This window comes from Lonchura striata, chromosome 6 (genome assembly GCF_050655825.1).
Source record: "Lonchura striata isolate lonStrDom1 chromosome 6, ASM5065582v1, whole genome shotgun sequence".
NCBI lineage: Eukaryota > Metazoa > Chordata > Aves > Passeriformes > Estrildidae > Lonchura > Lonchura striata.
The window spans coordinates 2,772,770-2,792,823 of record NC_140708.1 but is presented as its reverse complement, the minus strand read 5'-3'; the positions used below and the strand labels follow the sequence as shown (position 1 = coordinate 2,792,823).

The 20,054-nt window shown below is 40.5% G+C and overlaps 1 protein-coding gene across 5 annotated transcripts in view; it reads left to right on the top strand.

Annotated features, from left to right (window-relative positions):
* The window catches only part of TET1 (tet methylcytosine dioxygenase 1), a 71,728-nt gene extending 53,716 nt beyond the window's left edge, over window positions 1-18,012 (top strand). For all 5 annotated transcript variants that reach the window (XM_021529063.4, XM_021529060.4, XM_077784787.2 and 2 more), the window contains 2 exons: window positions 4,950-5,289; window positions 7,577-18,012. In XM_021529063.4, the coding sequence (XP_021384738.2) occupies window positions 4,950-5,289; window positions 7,577-8,718 (1,482 nt within the window). In that variant the 3' untranslated portion in view covers window positions 8,719-18,012. The remainder of the gene's footprint in view (window positions 1-4,949; window positions 5,290-7,576) is intronic.
* Window positions 18,013-20,054: the final 2,042 nt, after the last annotated feature.

The following is a 20,054-nucleotide window of genomic DNA, read 5'->3' as shown; positions in this document are numbered from 1 at the left end:
TTAAAGTAAATGCCTTGTAAGTGATAATTGCAAATACTGCTGGCTCTCTTATTGTGACACTTTCTTGTTTTCTCCCTTCATCATTGGTAAATCACTTTTACTGCAAGTAGATCGGGAATTCTGCATGGGGCACCCAAAAAAAAGAAAATCAGAGTCTATTCAAATGGTTTAAACCAGGCATAAGTTCAGCAAAGGACTCAAATGAGGTTAATAGTAAGGAATAAATTTACTGTACACTTAAAAGAATATATTTTGAAACATTCTTGCACTTTTTTCTGTATGTGTGTTTGATCAGCTGCACTATTTGTATGTGACTCTGAAAATTAATCATCCTGTAAAGTTTGTGTTAGCAGTGGGAGTGTCTTGGAAATGCCCTCTGGAGATACAAGAGAGAATAGTGCACCTTAACTTAAACAAATTGGGGATTACCACTGAAGATTTGAGTTGCTAAAAATTGTTCCTGGCTAGCAGAGTCAAGCTCTGAATTTACACTGCTTCTGGTAGAAAGCTAAAAACAGACACTCCCTGCTTGCTCTGTAGTAGAATGACAATTCTACAGAGATGCAAACTAATGTGTTTGTCTGAAAGAAGCAAAAATAATTTCTGCCTAGCAATTGAGTTTTTAAAGAGCCTTTAAGGCAATAAATATACCATTCATTTTTACTTAGATTTTTTTGTCATCTCTTAACATTCTCCTATGGGCCACTGATGTATGTTACAGCTGCAGTGTTAGGGTGTATGTTCTTTATGGATATGTAGCTAAATAAGCAACACAAATAAAAGCTTTATAGTTATTGATGGATCCTGTGAAATGTAAGTACTTTTGTTTCTTTATCAGATTAGCTGTGAAGGGTCATGTTCTTCATACCTGTGGGAAACCATTTAAGGCACTGGCAGTGTTCTTTTTGGGGCTTAAAAGAGACGGAGACAAAAATGCTGGTTCTGCAGCTTGTATGTGGGTATTGCTCATCCAAGGGGGCAGGGGGCCCTTGTTGCTGGGGTGAGGAAGGAGAGAGACCAGCTGCAGTTCTGTCTGATCCCTGGTACCACACAGTCTGCAGCAGACATTGGGAAGAGGGGGTGGAGGATAAATTTATGCTTTGAGGGCACCTACATTATGAAATTTATTACTGGCAGTAGAGCTAAGTATTGACAAACACCAGTCTGTCAGCAAACTCTTTGGTGTTCAGATAAAACCCCCAAACCCTCTGCTTTTGCCATACATTGCTGTATTTTGGCAGGCACAGCCCATCACACCACTGGCACAGGGCTCCAGGCCTTTGCAGGCTGGCAGGATTTCTGTGCATGTTTACACCACATTGTGCACTCTCTGCTCACTGCGGGAGCTGCAGCAGTATCAAGTGCTGCAATGGGTGCTTCAGCTTATCACAGGTAGGAGGAAAGATGAACCCCTGAGCCTGTAAAGGAAGAATTTGTTAGGTTTTTATATTGTGCAAATGGCAAAACATGAGAGGTTCACTCTGCTAACCTGTGAGCTCCCAGAGAGCAGTTCCTGTGCTGTACCTGTGTCATTTGTCTGATGGCACAGCCTGGGGGCATGAAGTGGGCAAAAAGGAAAATAAGTTTGGGGTTCCCTGGTTCTGATCAACATACAGAACAGTTCAGGGTAGACCAGACCAACAGAACAACGTGGTTTGTCTTGGCTGCAAAGGAAAAGCAAAGATGTTTTATGCATAATGGTGTGCAGGGCTGCAGCAGTCCCTGAGTACCCAGGGTCGCCCACTGTGTCTGCAGCTGCACAGGGAGGGGTGTGTCGGAAACCTGATTCCATCTCCCAGGTTTGGAAAGGCTGTTTGACTGCTCTGCTGAAATTTGAATGTAAAACATCTGTTATTACAACACAGTGGAAAAGGCTCCATCATTTCTACATGTGAGGTTCAAGAGGACACAGGCAGATCAAAGAGACCCAGAATAACACATTGGAAGCTGTGTGGCTACAGATGGATGTCTGGAGGGGATTGCACTGAGTTCCTGGTGCATTTTAAGTTTAAATGAAGGGAATAATAATCAAGTTTCATAAACATGCAACTTTTACCATGACATCATTAAACCCAGAATAGGTAACTAGTTTGATCACCAAGCACATTGGAAACCTAAACACACCATTTGGCCAACATTTCTTTGGCCTTTGAGCCTCCTGGATGATTTAGCTGCCTGTTCTGGAAAAAGCAGAGTAGCAGGATATTCGGCTTCATGCTGTAAATGGCCTTTAACAGACTTGATGGCTTTCTCATGTTTGTGTTTAATTTTGGTCAGTTTGCAGCAATGTCAGTACCAATGGAGATTACTGCTTTTCACTTCTCAGTAATGGCTCCTAAGTTCCTTAATGGAATATTTTGCACAGATTTGAATATTGGAGTATTTTTTTAAGCAAATATTTCTCATTTGGTGAATTACAACCTTTAGCTGTAAGTTATTAGTTAATCTGTACTACCTTAATTTATGGCTGTTTTTCTCATATCATTATTTTCAGTTATCTGTTTGCCCTAGCATCCTCACTTTTATGTTAAAATATATTAAGGGGGCACTAACTGTGAAAGTATATATGTATTAAAATTGGTGTTATGGTATTCAGGCTGTAGATGCACTGGTCTTCAGATCTGGATACAATTTTGGCTATACATTAATTTCCTAATATGTATTTGAAGTCAGTATTTAATATACAGGGTGTGCTGGAGTTGGCAGTACTTTCACCATAGTTTTGTCAATATAGTACAGCCTTCATCTTGTTCAGTTCCTCAAAACAGTTCTTCATTTTTCTTGTTCCACAGGGACAAGGGCTTCTGCATGGAAATTTATAATTGTAAATTGGATGAGGGCCTCAATTTTCAAAATAATAAATATTGTGGATTGAATCCTCAGGACTTCTTTCAGACTAGTGTATGGGCCAGACACAAGCGGGACATGATATTCTAAAAGATCACTGCCCATTTTCTGATACAAACAAGTGGGAGCTGGGCCCCTCCATGCTGACTTTTATTCCTGCTTTTTTTTATAATTTAGCAGGGAAGCGTGCACTGGGCTTTCTAAAAACATCACTCATATAATAATGCTCTCTGTCCAACTCTCTCTCATCCTTCCTGAATAATGTGGCATCTGCTGGCCAGTTTCAGCCAAGTGTCACTGCCCTTGGCAGAAATGGAGTTGTCTTTGGAGGTTTTGACCCTCTTGCTGTGAGCTGTGCAATGTCACTGTGGAGTGAGCGGAGCCGGACGCGGTGGCCCCGAGCCTGGGGCAGAGCAGGGCGGGAGCAGGAGCCAGGGAGCGCTGCTGGGCCTGGGGGAGTGGGACTGAGGATGCAGTAGCCCACAGGAAGCAAGGTGCCAAATGCTGCTCACAGAACAACTTGTTGTTTTTTCTAAATCTGCCTCACAGTGCAGAGGCTGCCCAGAAGGAGGTGAGTACCTCAGTGAGCGCTACAAAGCAGCTGCTAACTGCCTTGGAGCCCCCTCTCCATCCCTTCCAACTGCCTCCTGAAAAGCTCTTCCTTCTCTCTGCCCCTCAGATTTCCTCCTTTTGCTGCTCTGCAACTGCCAAGCTTTGCATAGAGCTATTGATAAAGCCAAACCACCACTTTTTGGTTCAGAATTTTTTTAGTTTGTGGTTTTGTAACTTTATTTTTCTAGAAATTGTGTGATGCCTTTATGCAAAAGCTGTGCTATAAAATAAAATAAAAAAAATGTTTGTTTTTTTTCATCCCCTAAATAATAAAACATTCTTCTCCCCTGGAACGTTAGGCATGGTGACAAAATTCTGGTAAATTGGATTGACTGTTTATGATAGGAATCAAATTCAGCCTACAGAATGATGGAATGATAAGCTTCCATTCAGGGAGTATCATCTCATCCTTGGATGGTGCTCCTGTTCCTTTATGTGTGTAGGTGGTAACTCCTGTGGAACAGCAGCTTCCCTAAGCCATATCCACCTATGGCTTCCTAGCCATGTAGCAGTCACTTGGGAGTGGAAGGGCCAAAGCTGCAGAAGGTGAAGGTTTGTACCAGTGCTCAGGCACACGGAGCTGTTGCCATCCCTTGGGAATAACACCAGGGACGCAGTGCCAGTGTCAACACTGCTTTCAAGGGGATGGGTTAGTGTTGGTAACAGCTGGAACTCAGAGTGTTGGAAACGTTCAGCATTTATAATGACAGCAAGAAAACAATTGCAATAAGTTGGAATATTTATTCACATTTCTGATGTGCGCTCATCAAACTGGAGATAATCAGCACTCTGCTCTGGGCTCCAGGATCTCACAACTCAGAATAACAGGAAGTAGGGCAGTGATCGAAGAGAACATTTCCTGGGTCCGGTGAGTTAATTACAGCTGTGTGTTAAAGTGCTGAGAGAGGGAGGGAGTTAGATGTGTGATTTGCAAAATATATAAAGCGGTATGAGTGACTGTTTGTGCTGGTTTGGGGGTCTTCTCATTTACCAGCCAAAACAAAAACAAAACCAATTTGAAATAATGGAATAAATTCCAAGTCATAGACACTTTATTTAATGCAATAATAATTTTTCATATTTTGTAATCCTTAAAAATTAATCTGAACATCAGTGATGTATGTATGCATTAAAATAATCAGAATGCTTAGGAACTTTACAGTATATTTACAGCTGAGATTATTTACTTAGGTTGGCATATATTTGTGGATACTGTGAGCTGTGACGAAGTTTCACTTTCTCATCCAGGACATGTGCCTTGATGTAGTGCTTTAAGTACTTAGTACTTAATGTAGTAATAGTTTTTCTGTGTCATCATAGATCAAACAATTATTTGTCAGATGTTTGCATTTGAAAGCTCCATAGAAAGCCCCATAGTGTTGAGGCCATAAAATAGGAGTAAGCAGTGAAGCCTAGGAGAGTGCCTGAGCTGTTACATAATTCATGTTTTGTGTGTGTGGTTTATTTGTTACCCATTCTGCTCCTGCCAGGTGTGTACCTTAACCAAGGAGGACAACCGGAGAGTGGGGGTGATTCCGAGCGATGAGCAGCTGCATGTGCTGCCTCTCTACAAGATCTCCCAAACAGATGAATTTGGCACTGAAGAGGGCCTGGAAGCCAAGATCAAAGCCGGAGCTATACAGGTGCTCACAGCGTTCCCCAGAGAAGTGCGGATGTTGGCTGAGCCTCTCAGAGCTACCAAGAAAAAGAAACCGGACACAAGGAGGACCCCGACTGAAAAGCAGCCATTAATAGATAAAAAATATTCAACACCAGTAAAACTGAAAACTGAAGCCCCAGAAAATCTTGGCAACACTTTGCATTGTTTAGGTGAGTGATACTTAGGAAATTCTACCAGTCTGTTCTGATTCCGTGTTCTCTTACACATCTGATAGGAGGGAAAAGCCCCTTTAAAATAAACCACTTGTATATTCTCCATTTTAGGGGTTAATGAGTCACTGTAGCCAGCGTTGTCTCATGAGACAGAGAAAACCCCAGGTGACCATCCAGAAATAGTTTATTGGTGGTCTGTGATCACCTGTGAAGTATTTCCAAGTTCCCTTATTCTAACAAATAATGGCAATTTGACCATCTTGAAAGAATGCTTTTGGAATGTTTGCCTAAATAAGCAACTTTAATTTGTGTCACTTTAAAGTACAAGAACTGTGTTCTCCACTTCCTGTGGCATATAATGGCTTTCTCAGAATCTGAGCTGTGATCCTTCCCTGTCAGTGGCATGAAGCCAGAGACGTGTGAAATGCCCCGGGTTTTATCAAGTGACGGTGCAGATTGTCCCTTGCAGGGCGGTGCAGTCTGGCAGGGAGGCCGTGGTGGTTCCTGTGCCACATGGGCACCGCAGGGCTGTCCTGCCATACCTGTGACACACCTTGGGTCAGCCCTCCAGGGCTAGGGCTGTTGGATAGGACTGGCCAGTCAGAAAAGAAGGAAGAGGTGGAAGAAGCCATGGACTTAAATTCTCTGATTAGCAGGTGAAAAATAAATAAAATTTAAGCACAGCCTGTTAGGAAGAAGAGAGGAAAACTAGTGCATTTGCTGTAATTTTAAATTTTATTTCATGAGAGACATCCAGACGTGTGTAGCGTTTTTAAGGGTAGGAATAACGCGGGTAAATGTGTTTCAAAGAATATCTTCATTTGGGGAGGTGGGGGGGAATAACTTTTAAAAACAAATAAAACCCATTTGCTTCACTTCCATAATTGAATGCTGAGGGTTGTTAAAACTTATTTTCACAGAACACATCTCTCTCCTGAGGTGATGGAGAGTGCAATTCTCAAATGCTGTGTTTGAAATCTTTAGGGCAGAGGCCTTGCTCTGAGGTGGGGGCTGTTAAAGTCATTAAATGCTTTGTGTTTTATTTCATAGAAAGGTTTTTAAAGATGTAGCCTCCTCATGTCCCCTTACAGTGTTCAGTTTCTGCATACTAACTATGTGCCTGTCATTATCTCACTTTGACTTTTCTGCATTCCTGTGGGAGGAATGTTTTTAATTCATCACTGATTTATAAATTACTAGGAGACAGAGTAGAAGAAAGAATAATACTTCTGCACTGTGTAAAACAATTAACCATTCTGTGTGTTCAGGGAATAAAGACAAAACACTGACAGTGTTCTATGAGAGTAAGCAAGAGCTCTCTGTGGGGTACCAGTCTGCCAGCAAGACACGTGTAAAGCCATGGCAGAGCGTGGTGCAAAGCCCATCCGGGTCGATGGGATTCTTCCCATCACTCCCATGGGCTCTGGGCTGAACCAGCCCATGATGAGTCTGTCGTGGGAGGAGCCTGGTCCCAGTCAGGGCCAGCAGTAGGCAGCCATGGCTGGAAACTGGTTAAGGAGCTGGCAGAAACTGAGCAAGGATGCCTGCACAGAGATCTGCTAGAACGATGCAATTAGATGAAAGATGCAAGACAGCCAAATCACAGGACGCAAAATTCATTTTATAAGGATGGATTTACCTGGAGCATGTTGCCAGAGACTTTTTTTTTAAAGGCAATTTCTGAGTCACTATTGGAATGCATGAGTCATTGCAACTCAGTAACTGTTTTTGCTGTAATGGACAGGAGCCATAAATATGCTTTTTCCTTTGATCATAATATGGGGTTAAGGCAGGTCAGAATTTTGACTGATTCACAGCCTGAATTTCATACTGAATTTCATCAATTATGTAAAAACTGAAGGCTAGCAGTCAGCTGCTGGGAAGCATTTTTGTAGGACTGGGCTGTGTGAATTGGGAATTAGTGGTTATTTAATTTTATCTGTTTATTTTCTGCATCCTTCAGTGAAATACCTTTCTATTTTATATACCAGCAGCTGGAAAAGGTTAAGGCATTAACTGAGCAAGGTTATTATATATATATATATGTGTGTGTGTGTGTGTGTGTATACATATATATGTGTGTGTGTATATATATGATAAATATATGTGTATATATGTGATATATGGAGATGTACAGTCATAGAGCTACTTGTAGAAAGCTAAAAATACTTTGAAAAATCTGTAGTCAGTGTGCATTTTTCATGTTAGAAAGCAAGTATGAAAATATAAGAGAGCTATTTTATTGATTGAGTAGTACTTACACTTTGGTGTGCATTTCTTCTAGGGAACAAAACAGATGCTTTAAAACCTGGAATAAAAATGGAGACTTCCAGCCATCTTTATGCCATGAAACATACTTCAAACACTACTAAAAATTGCTCTTTATTAAAGCAGTACACGGCTTCCTCCCCCTTTAAGGTGGATAGTTTACATCCTTATCCATCTCTCGCACATAAGTCTGGCCTAACTGCAGTGACTAATATTCAACAAGATTTTTCAGTTCCCTACGGGTATTTTGAATGCAGTACCAAGCAACCTCACATGACACCTTATGTTAATTGCAAGAGCTTTGATGTGTCAGTCAAAGATTATACTGGAATTCTGCTGAATGATAAAGTGAAAGGCGTGCCACCCATTCTTCCTGAGGTCACTGCTCCAGGCCCCCCAGCCCACAAAGAGCCCCTGCCCACTACACTTGAACAGCAGCCAGACCAACAGAATTGTCAACTTGAGTTGGACAGTTCTCCCTCCTCAGAGATGACCAGCTCTTGTGACTCATCAGTCCCGCTAAGCTCTTCGGCAAAGGATGCCGTCGGAACCGCAGCCGACTGTTCCCATGGGTGCCCGGTGGAAAAGGGCAGCTCCCATCCAGGACAGATCTGTGACTTGGACTGTGCTGATGAAAAGCAGAACGGTGCACTGGGACACCCGGCTGACTCTGAAGAAAAGGCTGAGGAATTGTGGTCAGACAGTGAGCACAATTTTTTGGATGATGACATTGGTGGGGTTGCTGTGGCACCTTCTCATGGTTCTATCTTAATTGAATGTGCAAGACGCGAACTTCATGCTACCACACCAATTAAAAAACCCAACCGTAATCATCCCACAAGAATTTCTTTAGTTTTTTACCAACACAAAAATTTAAATGAGCCAAAACATGGTTTAGCCATGTGGGAAGCAAAGATGGCTGAGAGGGCGAGAGAAAAAGAAAAAGAAGCAGAACGATTAGGAACAGAGAGCCCTGAAGTGAACTCTAGCAACAGAAAAGCAAAGCAACCAGGTGAAAACAGAGATATTTTTTATGAAGACAACGAGTTCAACCAAATTCCATCCCGCAGAGCATTAACAGTAACCAAGGATAACGTGATCACAGTATCTTCATACGCCCTGACACGGGTGGCAGGGCCCTACAACCACTGGGCGTAGGTGTCCTGTGCTGGGCCCTCCCTCTGCAGTCACACGGTGTTTCTTTAAGGTGCTGTTCAACAACAAGTCTCCTGTCGTTTACTATTTGCTCATCTCAACCATTTTAAGGCTGAGGTAAAAACAAAAGGGGGGGATTTCTTCTTAAACTGTGACTTTAACATTTGGTGGTGCTCAAGCACATTTTAAGCAAAAAAAAAAAAAAAAAAAGTTGTATAGTTTTAATACATTCTAAAGAAAGATTTTGTTTAGGTTATTAACCTTGATTGAATCATTCAGTTTATTACCTTAAGGAATTTATATTTTGGTGCTTTAAATCGTCTGTTTACTACAAAAATCATTTATAGCTATTTTAACAGGTTCACATTTTATGGTGTTAAATCAAGTTATACAGTTATAGCTCTACACAGCTCTTGGTGCTTAACCACATCAAACAGTTAAAAATAAATAAGCTGAATTATTACTTCATGGTGCCATTGCTTTAACAACTTCCAACCATTGCTATGTAGTCCAAATTACAGACAAATCTTTTAGAAAACCAACTAATTTTGTTCTTTAGATTTGTCAGTAGAATGAAGTTATTGGTAATGATGGCTGGAAGTTGTTTCTAAGCTGTAAATATATATTTTAAAAGCACTTTCTATTTTTAAAATTAACTTGAAATAGTATAGTATAAGGATCATATTGTCTAAGGTTTGTGCATACTCTACAGAAGAAATTATTTTGTTCTTGCTGTGCAGAGTTCCATGGTGTTACAGCTGCAGATGTATGCTGATAGCATATGTGGTTGTTTTTAATTTGCCCTTTTTCACTGAAGATTTTATTTTGCATATAAACAAACAGTTATGAATTATAGAACCTTTTTATTCTTTTTCAAGAGAGCGTACAATCATGAAAGAGGAGATGTCTGGTCAATACGTGTGTTGCTATTGAGAGTTATGAATATTATCTGGTTTTTTTTTTAAAGGCAGCATTTGTTATGGTTTCTTTGAGCAATAAGTGCATCAGTCCCATTTGTTTTCAGCATTCTAAATTAACATGTCAACCAAATGTTCCTAATGCCTCAGGGGTAGGATTGTTTTGGGATAAAAAGTTACCCCCTAGAGTTGACTCATTCTATTCTGATAGAAAAAAATAACTTGGGAAAAATACAAAAGAAGTGTTGGAAAACTATCAATATCAAATTTCTAATATTTAGCAGCAAAATTTTTCTTAAGAATAGCCTATCTGTAATGTTGACTAACTTTGAGTTCAGTATTTTTACAAAAATGTTTTGTAAATTTTGGAAGCACATTTCACATGGAAAAGGTTGTATCCTTCCTTGAAATTTCTGATCTTCATTTCTGTTGAGAGAGTGACATATCATGAAACGAAATTTGCTAAACCAGAGGAAAAATAGACACTCCATTGCTTTTAAATACTGTAGCATCCCACTCTTCTTTCTGATTCTCCTCTCCTATGTATTTCTTGTTTAAACTTATTTATTTAAACAAATCACCAAATGACAACATTAGCTAAGGACTGACCTCATCCTGCAACTTCTTCCATGTGAGCTGGCTGGAGGCAGGAGGAGCACTGACCCCAGGACTCCCTGGACTGGATCAGGCCCACAGACAGAGCTGTCCCCTCCTCTGCCTGAACCAGCAGGCAGAATGAAGTCACTTTTCCAGTGTGAAAACATATTAATAATATACTTGATCATATTATACTGTAGTGGTGCTGTATAGAGGAATATGAACTATCTGGATCTGCTTTATTTAAAGACAAGGTGCTTTTTCCTTGAGGAGCTGAAGTGCAAGAACTCCATTTCCATTTGGTACAAAAAGTACATCCGCGGTGTTCGGAACACACAGAGCCAGTCAGGACCTTGGTGCTACAAATCCTTTGGTGCGGCTGTAGATCCAGGAGACTCTTCTGGAGCCAGGTCTGAAGTAGCTATCACTATGTAATGATCCTGGGTTCAGTTCTGCAGTTCCTGTTCAAATTGACAAAGCTATTAATGGCAGAGGATGGAGGAATGGAACCAGTTCTTTGTATCTTACCTATTTTAAGTAAAGCCTGTAAAAACCAGGTATGCTGCAAGTTTTAGTTCAAAGCTTACTATTAGATCAAATAGCGGATTTGAAGGGATTGTAAATAATGACGAAACAGAACCAATATTATGCCATTGTTTTGTACCAGCAGTTTTATGCTTATTGACTATGTAATATACAGTATACATCAAATCATTATGGTATTTTGTGTGCCTTAGATTTCCATTTTAAAACTTGTCTATTTTTGGTGAGCCGAAGACTAGTAGGAATTGCAGCTGTCCATACAGTCAGTAGTACTGTACATTCCATAGCTGTTCCAGTCATGTACTTGTTCCACCATGTAGAGATTCATTTATTGGTTTCACTGATAGGCCTGACAGCTTCAGTTTCTGTAATGCTGTAATTTAGCACTCTCACGTGACAAATTTTCTACACAAAATTGGTAAGCTACAGAGCCATCTCTACCTTTTAAAATGTTCATACCATTAAAGTGGATCATTTTTACTTGAATCTTCTCCTGCAAATGCCCACATTTAACTTAATGGAAACTTGATAAAAATGTTCCATTGAAAAACCAGCAACTTCCCTCTAAGAAGTGAGGCACTGAAAGGTGGATCTAAAAGGATCCCTTCAAACAGGTAGCCCAGGTCTACCTTTGTTTTTGAAATGGCAATTCTAGCAAAGAAATGTGTATCTTAACATAATTAATACTATTAACTGATAGGTGCTAAACTCACAGTTACTACTTCATTAATATTACTTACATGGGAGAAATATATCATCTATACAATAACATATCACCCACGGTGCTCTTTCTTTGGCTTTCACCTAAGCTGCTTCTTCAACATGTCCTGCCAGGCAGGTTGGCCACTTCCACTTCCTGCTGGACGTGTAGTGGGTTGTGATTTGAGAAGCTGATCCTTTCTGTTGCCTGTACTGCAGTATAGAAAATGCAACTATTTACTGCTTTTACAGCTCTGTGCTATTTCTTGTAACACTTCAGGATATTTATCAGTTTTGTACACAAATTGCATTTTTTCAGTAAGGTTATCATTTTATAACAGTGTTTATCTCTTAAATCTTCAACTCTGTGGATCTGTTCTTTCCTTTGCAGCCCACACAACCACTTGTAATTTTCTTTTAGGTTTTAACTCAAGTCCTTCTTGGATAGCCAGACTAGGAGCTGGGTCAAAAATTAAGCTAGCTGGCTGGGTCAGACCTGCATGTTTGATTTGGTTTCCATCAGCTGGCACAATGTTCTGGGTAAGAAGCCAGCGCATTCAGGTGTGGGCTGGCAGTGGGGTGTGCTTGTCATTGGGTCAATTTTTACAGTATGCCAGGAAAAACTGTCATGATCCAACATAGGACACCTCTGACTTCCCAGGAGAATTGTGTCTTATCCCTTTGTCCACTGGGTCCAGTACCATGACTCCACCTCCACTGGGAGAGGAGGAGCAGGGCTTGTTGCAGGACCAGGTCTGTGTGACTCCCTGGGGAGTTGTGTCCAATTAAACAGTGAATTTACTGATTTTTCGCATGCTAGTGTATTGCAGGAAATAGAAATAAATATTTCTATAAATACTTCAGTCACAAGATCCAAGAAGCTTCTTAAGTACTTACAAATACTTGCAGCTTCCAACCTGTAACAGTTGTATTCAGATTTATTTAAGGACTTTCTAAGAATCTTAACTGCTGGTGAAAGTCCTTGTGTTACTTATGACAGTGCTCATCTAGATGCAGAACAGGAAATAACTGTAGTATCTTGATCAACATTTTATGTTAAGCAGGGTAAATGACAAATTGTCTAGTACTTAAGATTCTTTCTAGCATACAACTGTATGGGTTTTTTTAAGGACCTTTTTAATTTCATTGCAGTATTAACTGAATACAGTGGATTAAATTTGGGTTCTATTCATGCTGCTGCAGCCCTGCTGACTCCAAAGGGCTTATTCATCAAGTTTTCCTGCAATTTCCATATTTAATTGGATGGATACGGACAACAGTTGACCAACATTTGTGCCTACTCAGAGGTCAATCTTGCTCTTTCACTTCCCATGCAGCTTCTCTAATGTTGAAATTAACTCCATTTATCAAGCAGTCATTTGCTTTGTAATCAATTTATATATCTGGTTGTTTCTTTTCCATAGAAATCCTGTCATTTCTATTCCATAGAAATCCTGTCATTTCTAGGCTATCAGAATTAAACAGCTGTGCTCTCCAATACATGAAAACTCAGTTGCATGGCCACTTCCATGCTTTGTGTATGTTAACACCAGTCACATTCAGTCAGTGTGGGACAAACTCTTTCTGGCTTACTGTGGTCACAGAAATTCAGATTAGGGTCTGTGTGATGTCTGCTCCTTAAAATTGCGGTTTATTTCTTGTGTGGAAGCTGTCTGCCAATCTGTGAGCTGTGGCTCTCTGCTCTTCAATAGCAATTAGAGATGAGGAGCAGTCCAATCACTTCGGGGAATTCCTGCTTTATCAGGTCTTGATCTGACTTGCAGGAGGAGGAGGTGTGGAGGGAATGTCTTTCCACTGATTATTGTGACACCATGGTACTGCACTGCAATGTCTGTGTCACAACACGGCTCTAACCAATGAGGTGTTTCATTGTGGGTATTATGTACAAATTCACCTCTTTCCACAGTTCCTCCACAGGCAGAAATCTCTCCTTTGGTCTCTGGCTGCATAATCAGGTTTAAAAATATACCAAAGGAGGGAGAGAGTTGTCCCCCATTGTCAATACATGTAGACAAAACTGGGTAGCGAGTGCTGCTGCCATGGCCAGCCTGCTGCCCTTGGCCACCATCAAAACAGAGAGTACAGAAAGCTGATGGGATGCTGGCTGGACTCGATGGTCTTTAGGGTTCTTTCCAACCTTAGATTCTCTGCACAGCATAAATAAATCACAGGCAAATTTGGGAAGGTACAATTGGTTTTTGAGTCAACTTTCTGTGTACGTGTAGTTGCCACGGTACTTCTTTATACTAACACGTCTTTTGGACCATCTGACTTTAAATTCAATAGCTTATTTTATTTAGTCTGTGACATGCTTACATTCTTCTTGAATCTAAAACAGAGTGACCAGTGTCAAAAGTCTAGAGGATATGGCTACTTACTCTTAACAATTCAGGAAGTGGTTTCAGTCTCTTCTGGGATTAGCTGATGTTTAGTCAGTCTTCACAAGCTGTCTATATTCTGCTTTAGGATGTTGCTACAAAATTATAATTACAACAAAGAAGGAGTTTTACATTCGAGGTTTCCTGAAAGACCAAGGATTTCTAATAGCAGAACCTGATCAGGCTCTGGATACAGACGGATCACTTCCTCTGAGGAGTGGTTGAACATATGCTGTGTTTATTACTTCCCTGTTAAAACCTTCTCAGTTCTTTTAGAGAACAGGCAAAACTTTTTAATATTGCCACATACTTGACGAAGTAATGAAGAATTAGTTCTACATGATGTTGTGTTGTCTCCCTGAAAAACACTTAATATGGCTAGTGTTGATTAGTAGGTATCACTTTCTACTCTGCCCAGGTGACACTGGATACTCTGGGCACCTTTCTCCATGGTCTTTCTGGATCATCAGCTGTGGTCAGTTAGTGCTGGCTCACTTTGTCACCAGCTGCTGGAGGCTTTCAGTGCTTGTAACTACCCCAAAAGCTTTTCCCTTTGTAGATCTGCTTCAGCACTGGGCATGAGCAGCACTAATGCTGTCAGCCTGCCCGTGAGCCCCCTGCACGCTGTCCTGCTTGCTGTGGAAATCTGCAATGTCATATGGAGCTGTTCTCCTTGGGATGCTCCCCCTAAAATCCATTTATTCCAGTCCCTGGAACAGCTGCCCAGAGAGCTTGTGGATGTGCCCCATCCCTGGAAGTGTTCCAGGGCAGGCTGGGTAGGGCTTGAAGTAACCTAGAGCAGTGGAAGGGGGGTGGAAAGAGGTGAGCTTCCAACTCAAACCAGTCTGATTCCTTATCTTATATTCTATGTGTGACAGGGCTTTTACTTCTCTTTTTCTCATACAGAGCCTAGAATATTACAGGTGGGCTTTTTTAAAAGTCCAGTAGAGAAGAACAATTCATAATCTTTCACAATCACTGTTTTTTTTTTACTTTTTTTTAATCAAATAATCAGTTTTCCAGTTAATTTTCAGATTTTTTATGTAGTTGTTACAGTCTGTTCTTGTGTCTGCAAGTAGCCAAACAAAAGAGACTTTGCAAGACTATAAAACCATAATCCCCTGAGAAGAAGTCATTCCTTCTCAGAGTGCATCTCTGTATCATGTTGTCTTTTGAGACAATTTAACAGCTCTGCTCCATTCCCACATCAGACAGCTGCTGCAGCCCCTGCATGATTGCAAGAGCAGGAGTGTTTCTTTACATCTTCTTTAAATCTTAGATCAGTCCTCATGAGATATCCAAGTATTATGTATGTTAAATGCCTGAACTAACATAGGACTGCTTGGAAAAAAGATGTTCTTCCTCTGTGGCAAAAACAGAATTGAAGAAGTTTGAAAGGAAAATAATTAAGGTGGTTACTGCCTTTTAAAGGGTATTGAGGTGTCAGCATTGCTGTTTCTTTGTCTTTCTGAGAATTAAGATTTTAGGATTTTTTCCAGTCCAGTTCCCCAGTTCACCATCCCAACAATTGCTCATGGTGTTTAGCCATGTATTGCTAAGCTTCAGTTTTAAAAGGTACAGGATGTTTCTTGGTGCTGTATCCTTAATTCCTCCAGACAGTGTATTTTCCTTTCTTCTGCTGGGCCATTGTATATGGCATTTTTCCACACACACTTCTGTTCAAATGCAGGAATCTTCCAACAGCATACTTGCAGTGGATGCAGGGCTGGGGTGCTAAACAACTGAAGGTGACTTGCTTTGGTGTGACTGACCAACGGTGCTTTTCTCAACACTCTGCACGCCTTACAGACATTTCTCACCAAGTCACAGAGTGCAGGTGTACACCTCAAAAACTGCATATGGAGGGAGGACAGGTTTGGCACTTAAACTACAGAGTTACCAGTTAGAGCAGATGAACTGTGTTCCAAAGAAGTGCTGTTGCACTGGAGCCAGGGAACTGCTAGTTTTGATGTTCAGTAGTGCAGTTGTTGTCACAGAACATTTTAATACTGTCGTGGAAAGTTTTGTGACCTGATCAATATTTTACATGTATATCTGTATTTTTATTATATTGTAATGGAAGAAGGGTCTAGGTTTGGGAGCTGTCTTAAAGTAAGAAGGGAGGCCCTGGTTCTCATTTATACTACTGTCCTTTGCATTGCATTGGAAGGATAAAGGGGCCTTAAATGGATGTCAGTTTAGCTTACATCCTTTGGAGTATCCCATCACACTGATCAGAGTATAAAAGGTCAGTAGTATAAATAAAAACAGATTTGTACAGTCCTCTGAAATCAATTTCATGGTATCCTTGCTGTGCACGTACTGGCCAGTAACATCCAGATTGTTCTTAGTTTAGAAATACAGGTTGGAAAGAGACCTGCTTGGGTTTTACCAGGTTTTAAATATTTGTTTATATTGGCTGTCCTTTGCCCAACACTGTCTACAAAGACAATGTGGTAAAAGATTTGTACCTCTAGGTAATGGCCAGCCCAGAAATCTCACAAAATTATCAAAAATGCTATTTTTGTGGTAGTTCTTAAAATACTTGCTACCCTTTATCATAACTTGGATCCCTTTTACTTGATGATATAAACTGGGGTTGTGACAATCTACTGAACTCCCTTCTGTCCTGACTTCACACCCAGCAGAGTGTGCAGTGTTGTGTGCTGTTGTCACACTCTGGTGAGTCTGGGGACACAAAGCCAACACCTTCTGCCTTCCCTGACTTTGGTGCTACTTGCCAGGGAAAACCCTGGTGTTGCTCTGCATGCCTGAGTCCTGCAGAGCTCCCCTTGCTGCCCATGGAAGTTTTATGTAAACAACAGCCCCCACTTCATTGCAGTTATGCAATGCAAATTTCTCGTTCAAAAAAAGGAAAAGGAAATATTCTTTCCTTCTTAAATTTTTACACTGCAGTGATACCGCAGAGCCTATGAGAACAGATTTTGTACCAGCTTTGTAAATGCCTGTCTAATGCATGCAACTCAGAAGGCAGCAGCTGAACTTCATGAAGCTCTTGTCCTCTAAATGAAAAAATAATTGTAGTCAGGAAGAACAAATGGAATATCCCAGTACTGCTAAAAGAAAGCCAGTTCTAACCAATGCAAACATTCAAACATGTCAGTCTTTACCAGTGGATTATTCTACGATTATTTGTTCAGTTTGGGAGAGACAGCTCTTCATAACGTGACAATATCATGCCAGGTCACAAGTACTGGTCAGAATTTGCTGTCATTAAGAAAGAACATAAAAATGTAGGGACATGCTGTACTGAAATGCAGTGGCTAATGAATTCCTCCCTGCTTTGGGAAGATAAAAGATTAACAATATGCCAAAGCAAAAGAAAAAAAAAGTCATGGGTTTTGTTTTTTTTTTCCTTCTCTCTTTCTTCTTTTCAGTCTTTCTTTCCTTGGGATGCATTTGATATTTATTTTTCAGCTTTGAATTTGAGGTTTTATTCCCAGTTACCAACATACTGTATTGAAATCTGGAACATAAAGCTAACATCTTCAAGCAAAAGATGATGTACAGGGAGAAAAAATCAGAACGAAAAAGCACTTCATTATGTCACAGTATTTACAGGAAAAAGTGTAAAAATTACTTCTTTTCTCAAAAAAATACTTGGGGCCTGATTCTTTCCTAGTATAACTGAGCATAGCTCCCTGAGGCTGGTGGAGCTGGCAGAGTTATGCTAGCTCAGAAACTGAACCTTAAAATCTTCTTTGCAGACAAGGGAACCCTTACCAGCAGTACTTGAAGACTTGTGAGTTGTGACTGCATGTTACTTGAAAGATCTAATTAAGCTATGTTTTTTGGTGCAAGCAGTTGTTGTACATGATTTCATGTTTATGTAGCAAAATGCATTGAAATGTTGATACTAGTATTGAAACATACATGTAAAAATTGTCGTTGTGGAAATTGTCTGTTCTGTTCTATTTTTCTTGTGTGTCTCATCAGTTTAGAACGTAAACTTTCTTTTTTTTTTATTGTTCTAACTGAATAAGGCTAAATGAATACTGTAATTGAAAATATATTTTAAATCTTGTCATGAGTTTTTAAAAAGACTATTACAAATTGTATCATTCCTGATTACACAGAACTTTGTGGGTGGTTTTAAATAAATTTTATACTTCTATTTTGCACTTACTCGTCTAATTTTTCTTTCCTGCTCTTAGCAATAATAACCACTATCATGTGTAGAAGTGTATTTGCTAATTATCAATAGCACCTACAGGGCTTTCACCCAAAAGGTCAGCAGGTTCTGCACTGGAAAGGGACAGGCACAAAACCAGTCCCTGTTCTCAGTCTGCCTCTGCTTCAGGCTGGACTGACCTGTGCTCAGGTCAAGAGAAGCAGCCAGAAAATCTGAACTTAATTTTCTGATTAAAAACGACAAAAGCAATTTGTGAACACATCTGTACAGGGTCTCTTTTTTGCTACCTGTCTGGCAGAGCAAGCTTATGGGAATAATTTACGGTGGCATTTAACTACCAGCCACCGGAAATATTTTTATCAGGTTTTAGTTGCTGCAAATCAGAGGGTATGGTTGGGTTTTTTTCTCAAAACAGACTTCAGCAGTAGCCTGTTTTACTGTAGTGCACAACAATACTAAACAGAATCCCTGTTGTTCAGATCTGAAGAAAAGGAGGAATACAACTCTGATCATACTTGCTGCTTTGCCTTCTCCAGTACGTGCAGCAGCAAAATAATAAGAAAAATAATCTTCCAGGTAACTAGAATCTCCTAGAGAGTAGAAAATTCTGGTATCCTCTGGCTCACTAATGCCCTGGAAAGAAACTACATTGTGTGATGTGGTACATCTAATTCCTGGGGGTTGGATGTGATCATCCAGCAGGGAGGCCTTGACCCTCTTTGTAAGCTGCTCTCTGCGAGGATAATCACTGCTGGGGTTAGACAGCAGCATCTCCCTGAGCTGCTCTTTCAGTCCTTCTTAACAGAGCCTCACGTTCAGGGTTCAACAGCAGAGTCAGGAGCCCCAGCACAGGTGTCCTAAGAAAGCAGATGGATTTTGAAAGGCGCTTCAAGCCTTAGGGCAGAGCCAAGAGCTTCGTTCCTGAGGAAGAGCTACCCACGAGGAACGTTTGTTTCCCAGGTCCTTCTGAGGTACTGGCCCCCTGCCCCGGCCTCCCCCGGCTTCCCACCGGGCAGGGTGCTCCCAGTCAGGGCTGGAGCGTGTTACACAGAGCCATTAAAGCATGGCTCCACCTCTGCTTGTGGCAGCACAACCGAACCTGATTTACCTGCCCTGGCATCCCTGCTGCCAAAAGTCAGCTCACTGCCTGGAGCTGGCTTTGGTGCTTCTTTAATACCCTGGATTCCTGATGTACATTATACAAGGCAATAGAATGTTCATGCAGTACTGTTGGTTGCTTTTAAATTCCTAAGCCTTAGATTGCAATGCCTACTAAAATGGTGTTAACAATTAATTAAACTGCAAAATAAGCTTTTTGGCTGATGATACAGTTAAGTTTTCTGTAGTAGTCCTGCACTGCTACATATCATAGAACATTCAACAATGCTAATGTTGGTTACTGCTGTTGATAGTTAATATTTAACAAAGATATTCGTTTACATTCAGAAGGATATTCATCAAAATACTGGGGTTTCTGTGCACTCTGTATATCAGAAGAAGCAACATATTCAAATGTTTAAACACAAGCAAGGTAATGCTTCAATCAGTGTTTTAGTTCAGGATGTGGCCTATATAGCCTAAAATAAAATACCAGCAAACTCCATCTGTGTTTTTAATCTTAGACAAACTGAAAAACTATTTAAAATGTGGAAATTTAAACCCAGCTATTTCAATAACCATTGGCTGGATCACAATTCCCAAGATGGGCCTCCAATTCCATGTCCAGTCTGTTTATTTCTGGATACTCTTTTATGATGCATACCACTAATACAAAATCCTTACATTCTTAGAGCTTGAGTTCTTGAAAATGTCCATGCCTTTTTACACCAGGCCAAATATTACTCAGCAATTCTGCTGTACCACACGTCCATCTCCATTTGTAACATAACTGGGTAATCTTTTCATGCTGTTTGATCTTGGAGTCCTAAATTGCTGCTAGAGGCATGACAGCCTTTTTTTCAGCTCCGAACAGCAAAACCTTTGTTTCCTGTGTGTAAGAAGTCAGCAGCTGAGTTTCTTGTGACCACTTTG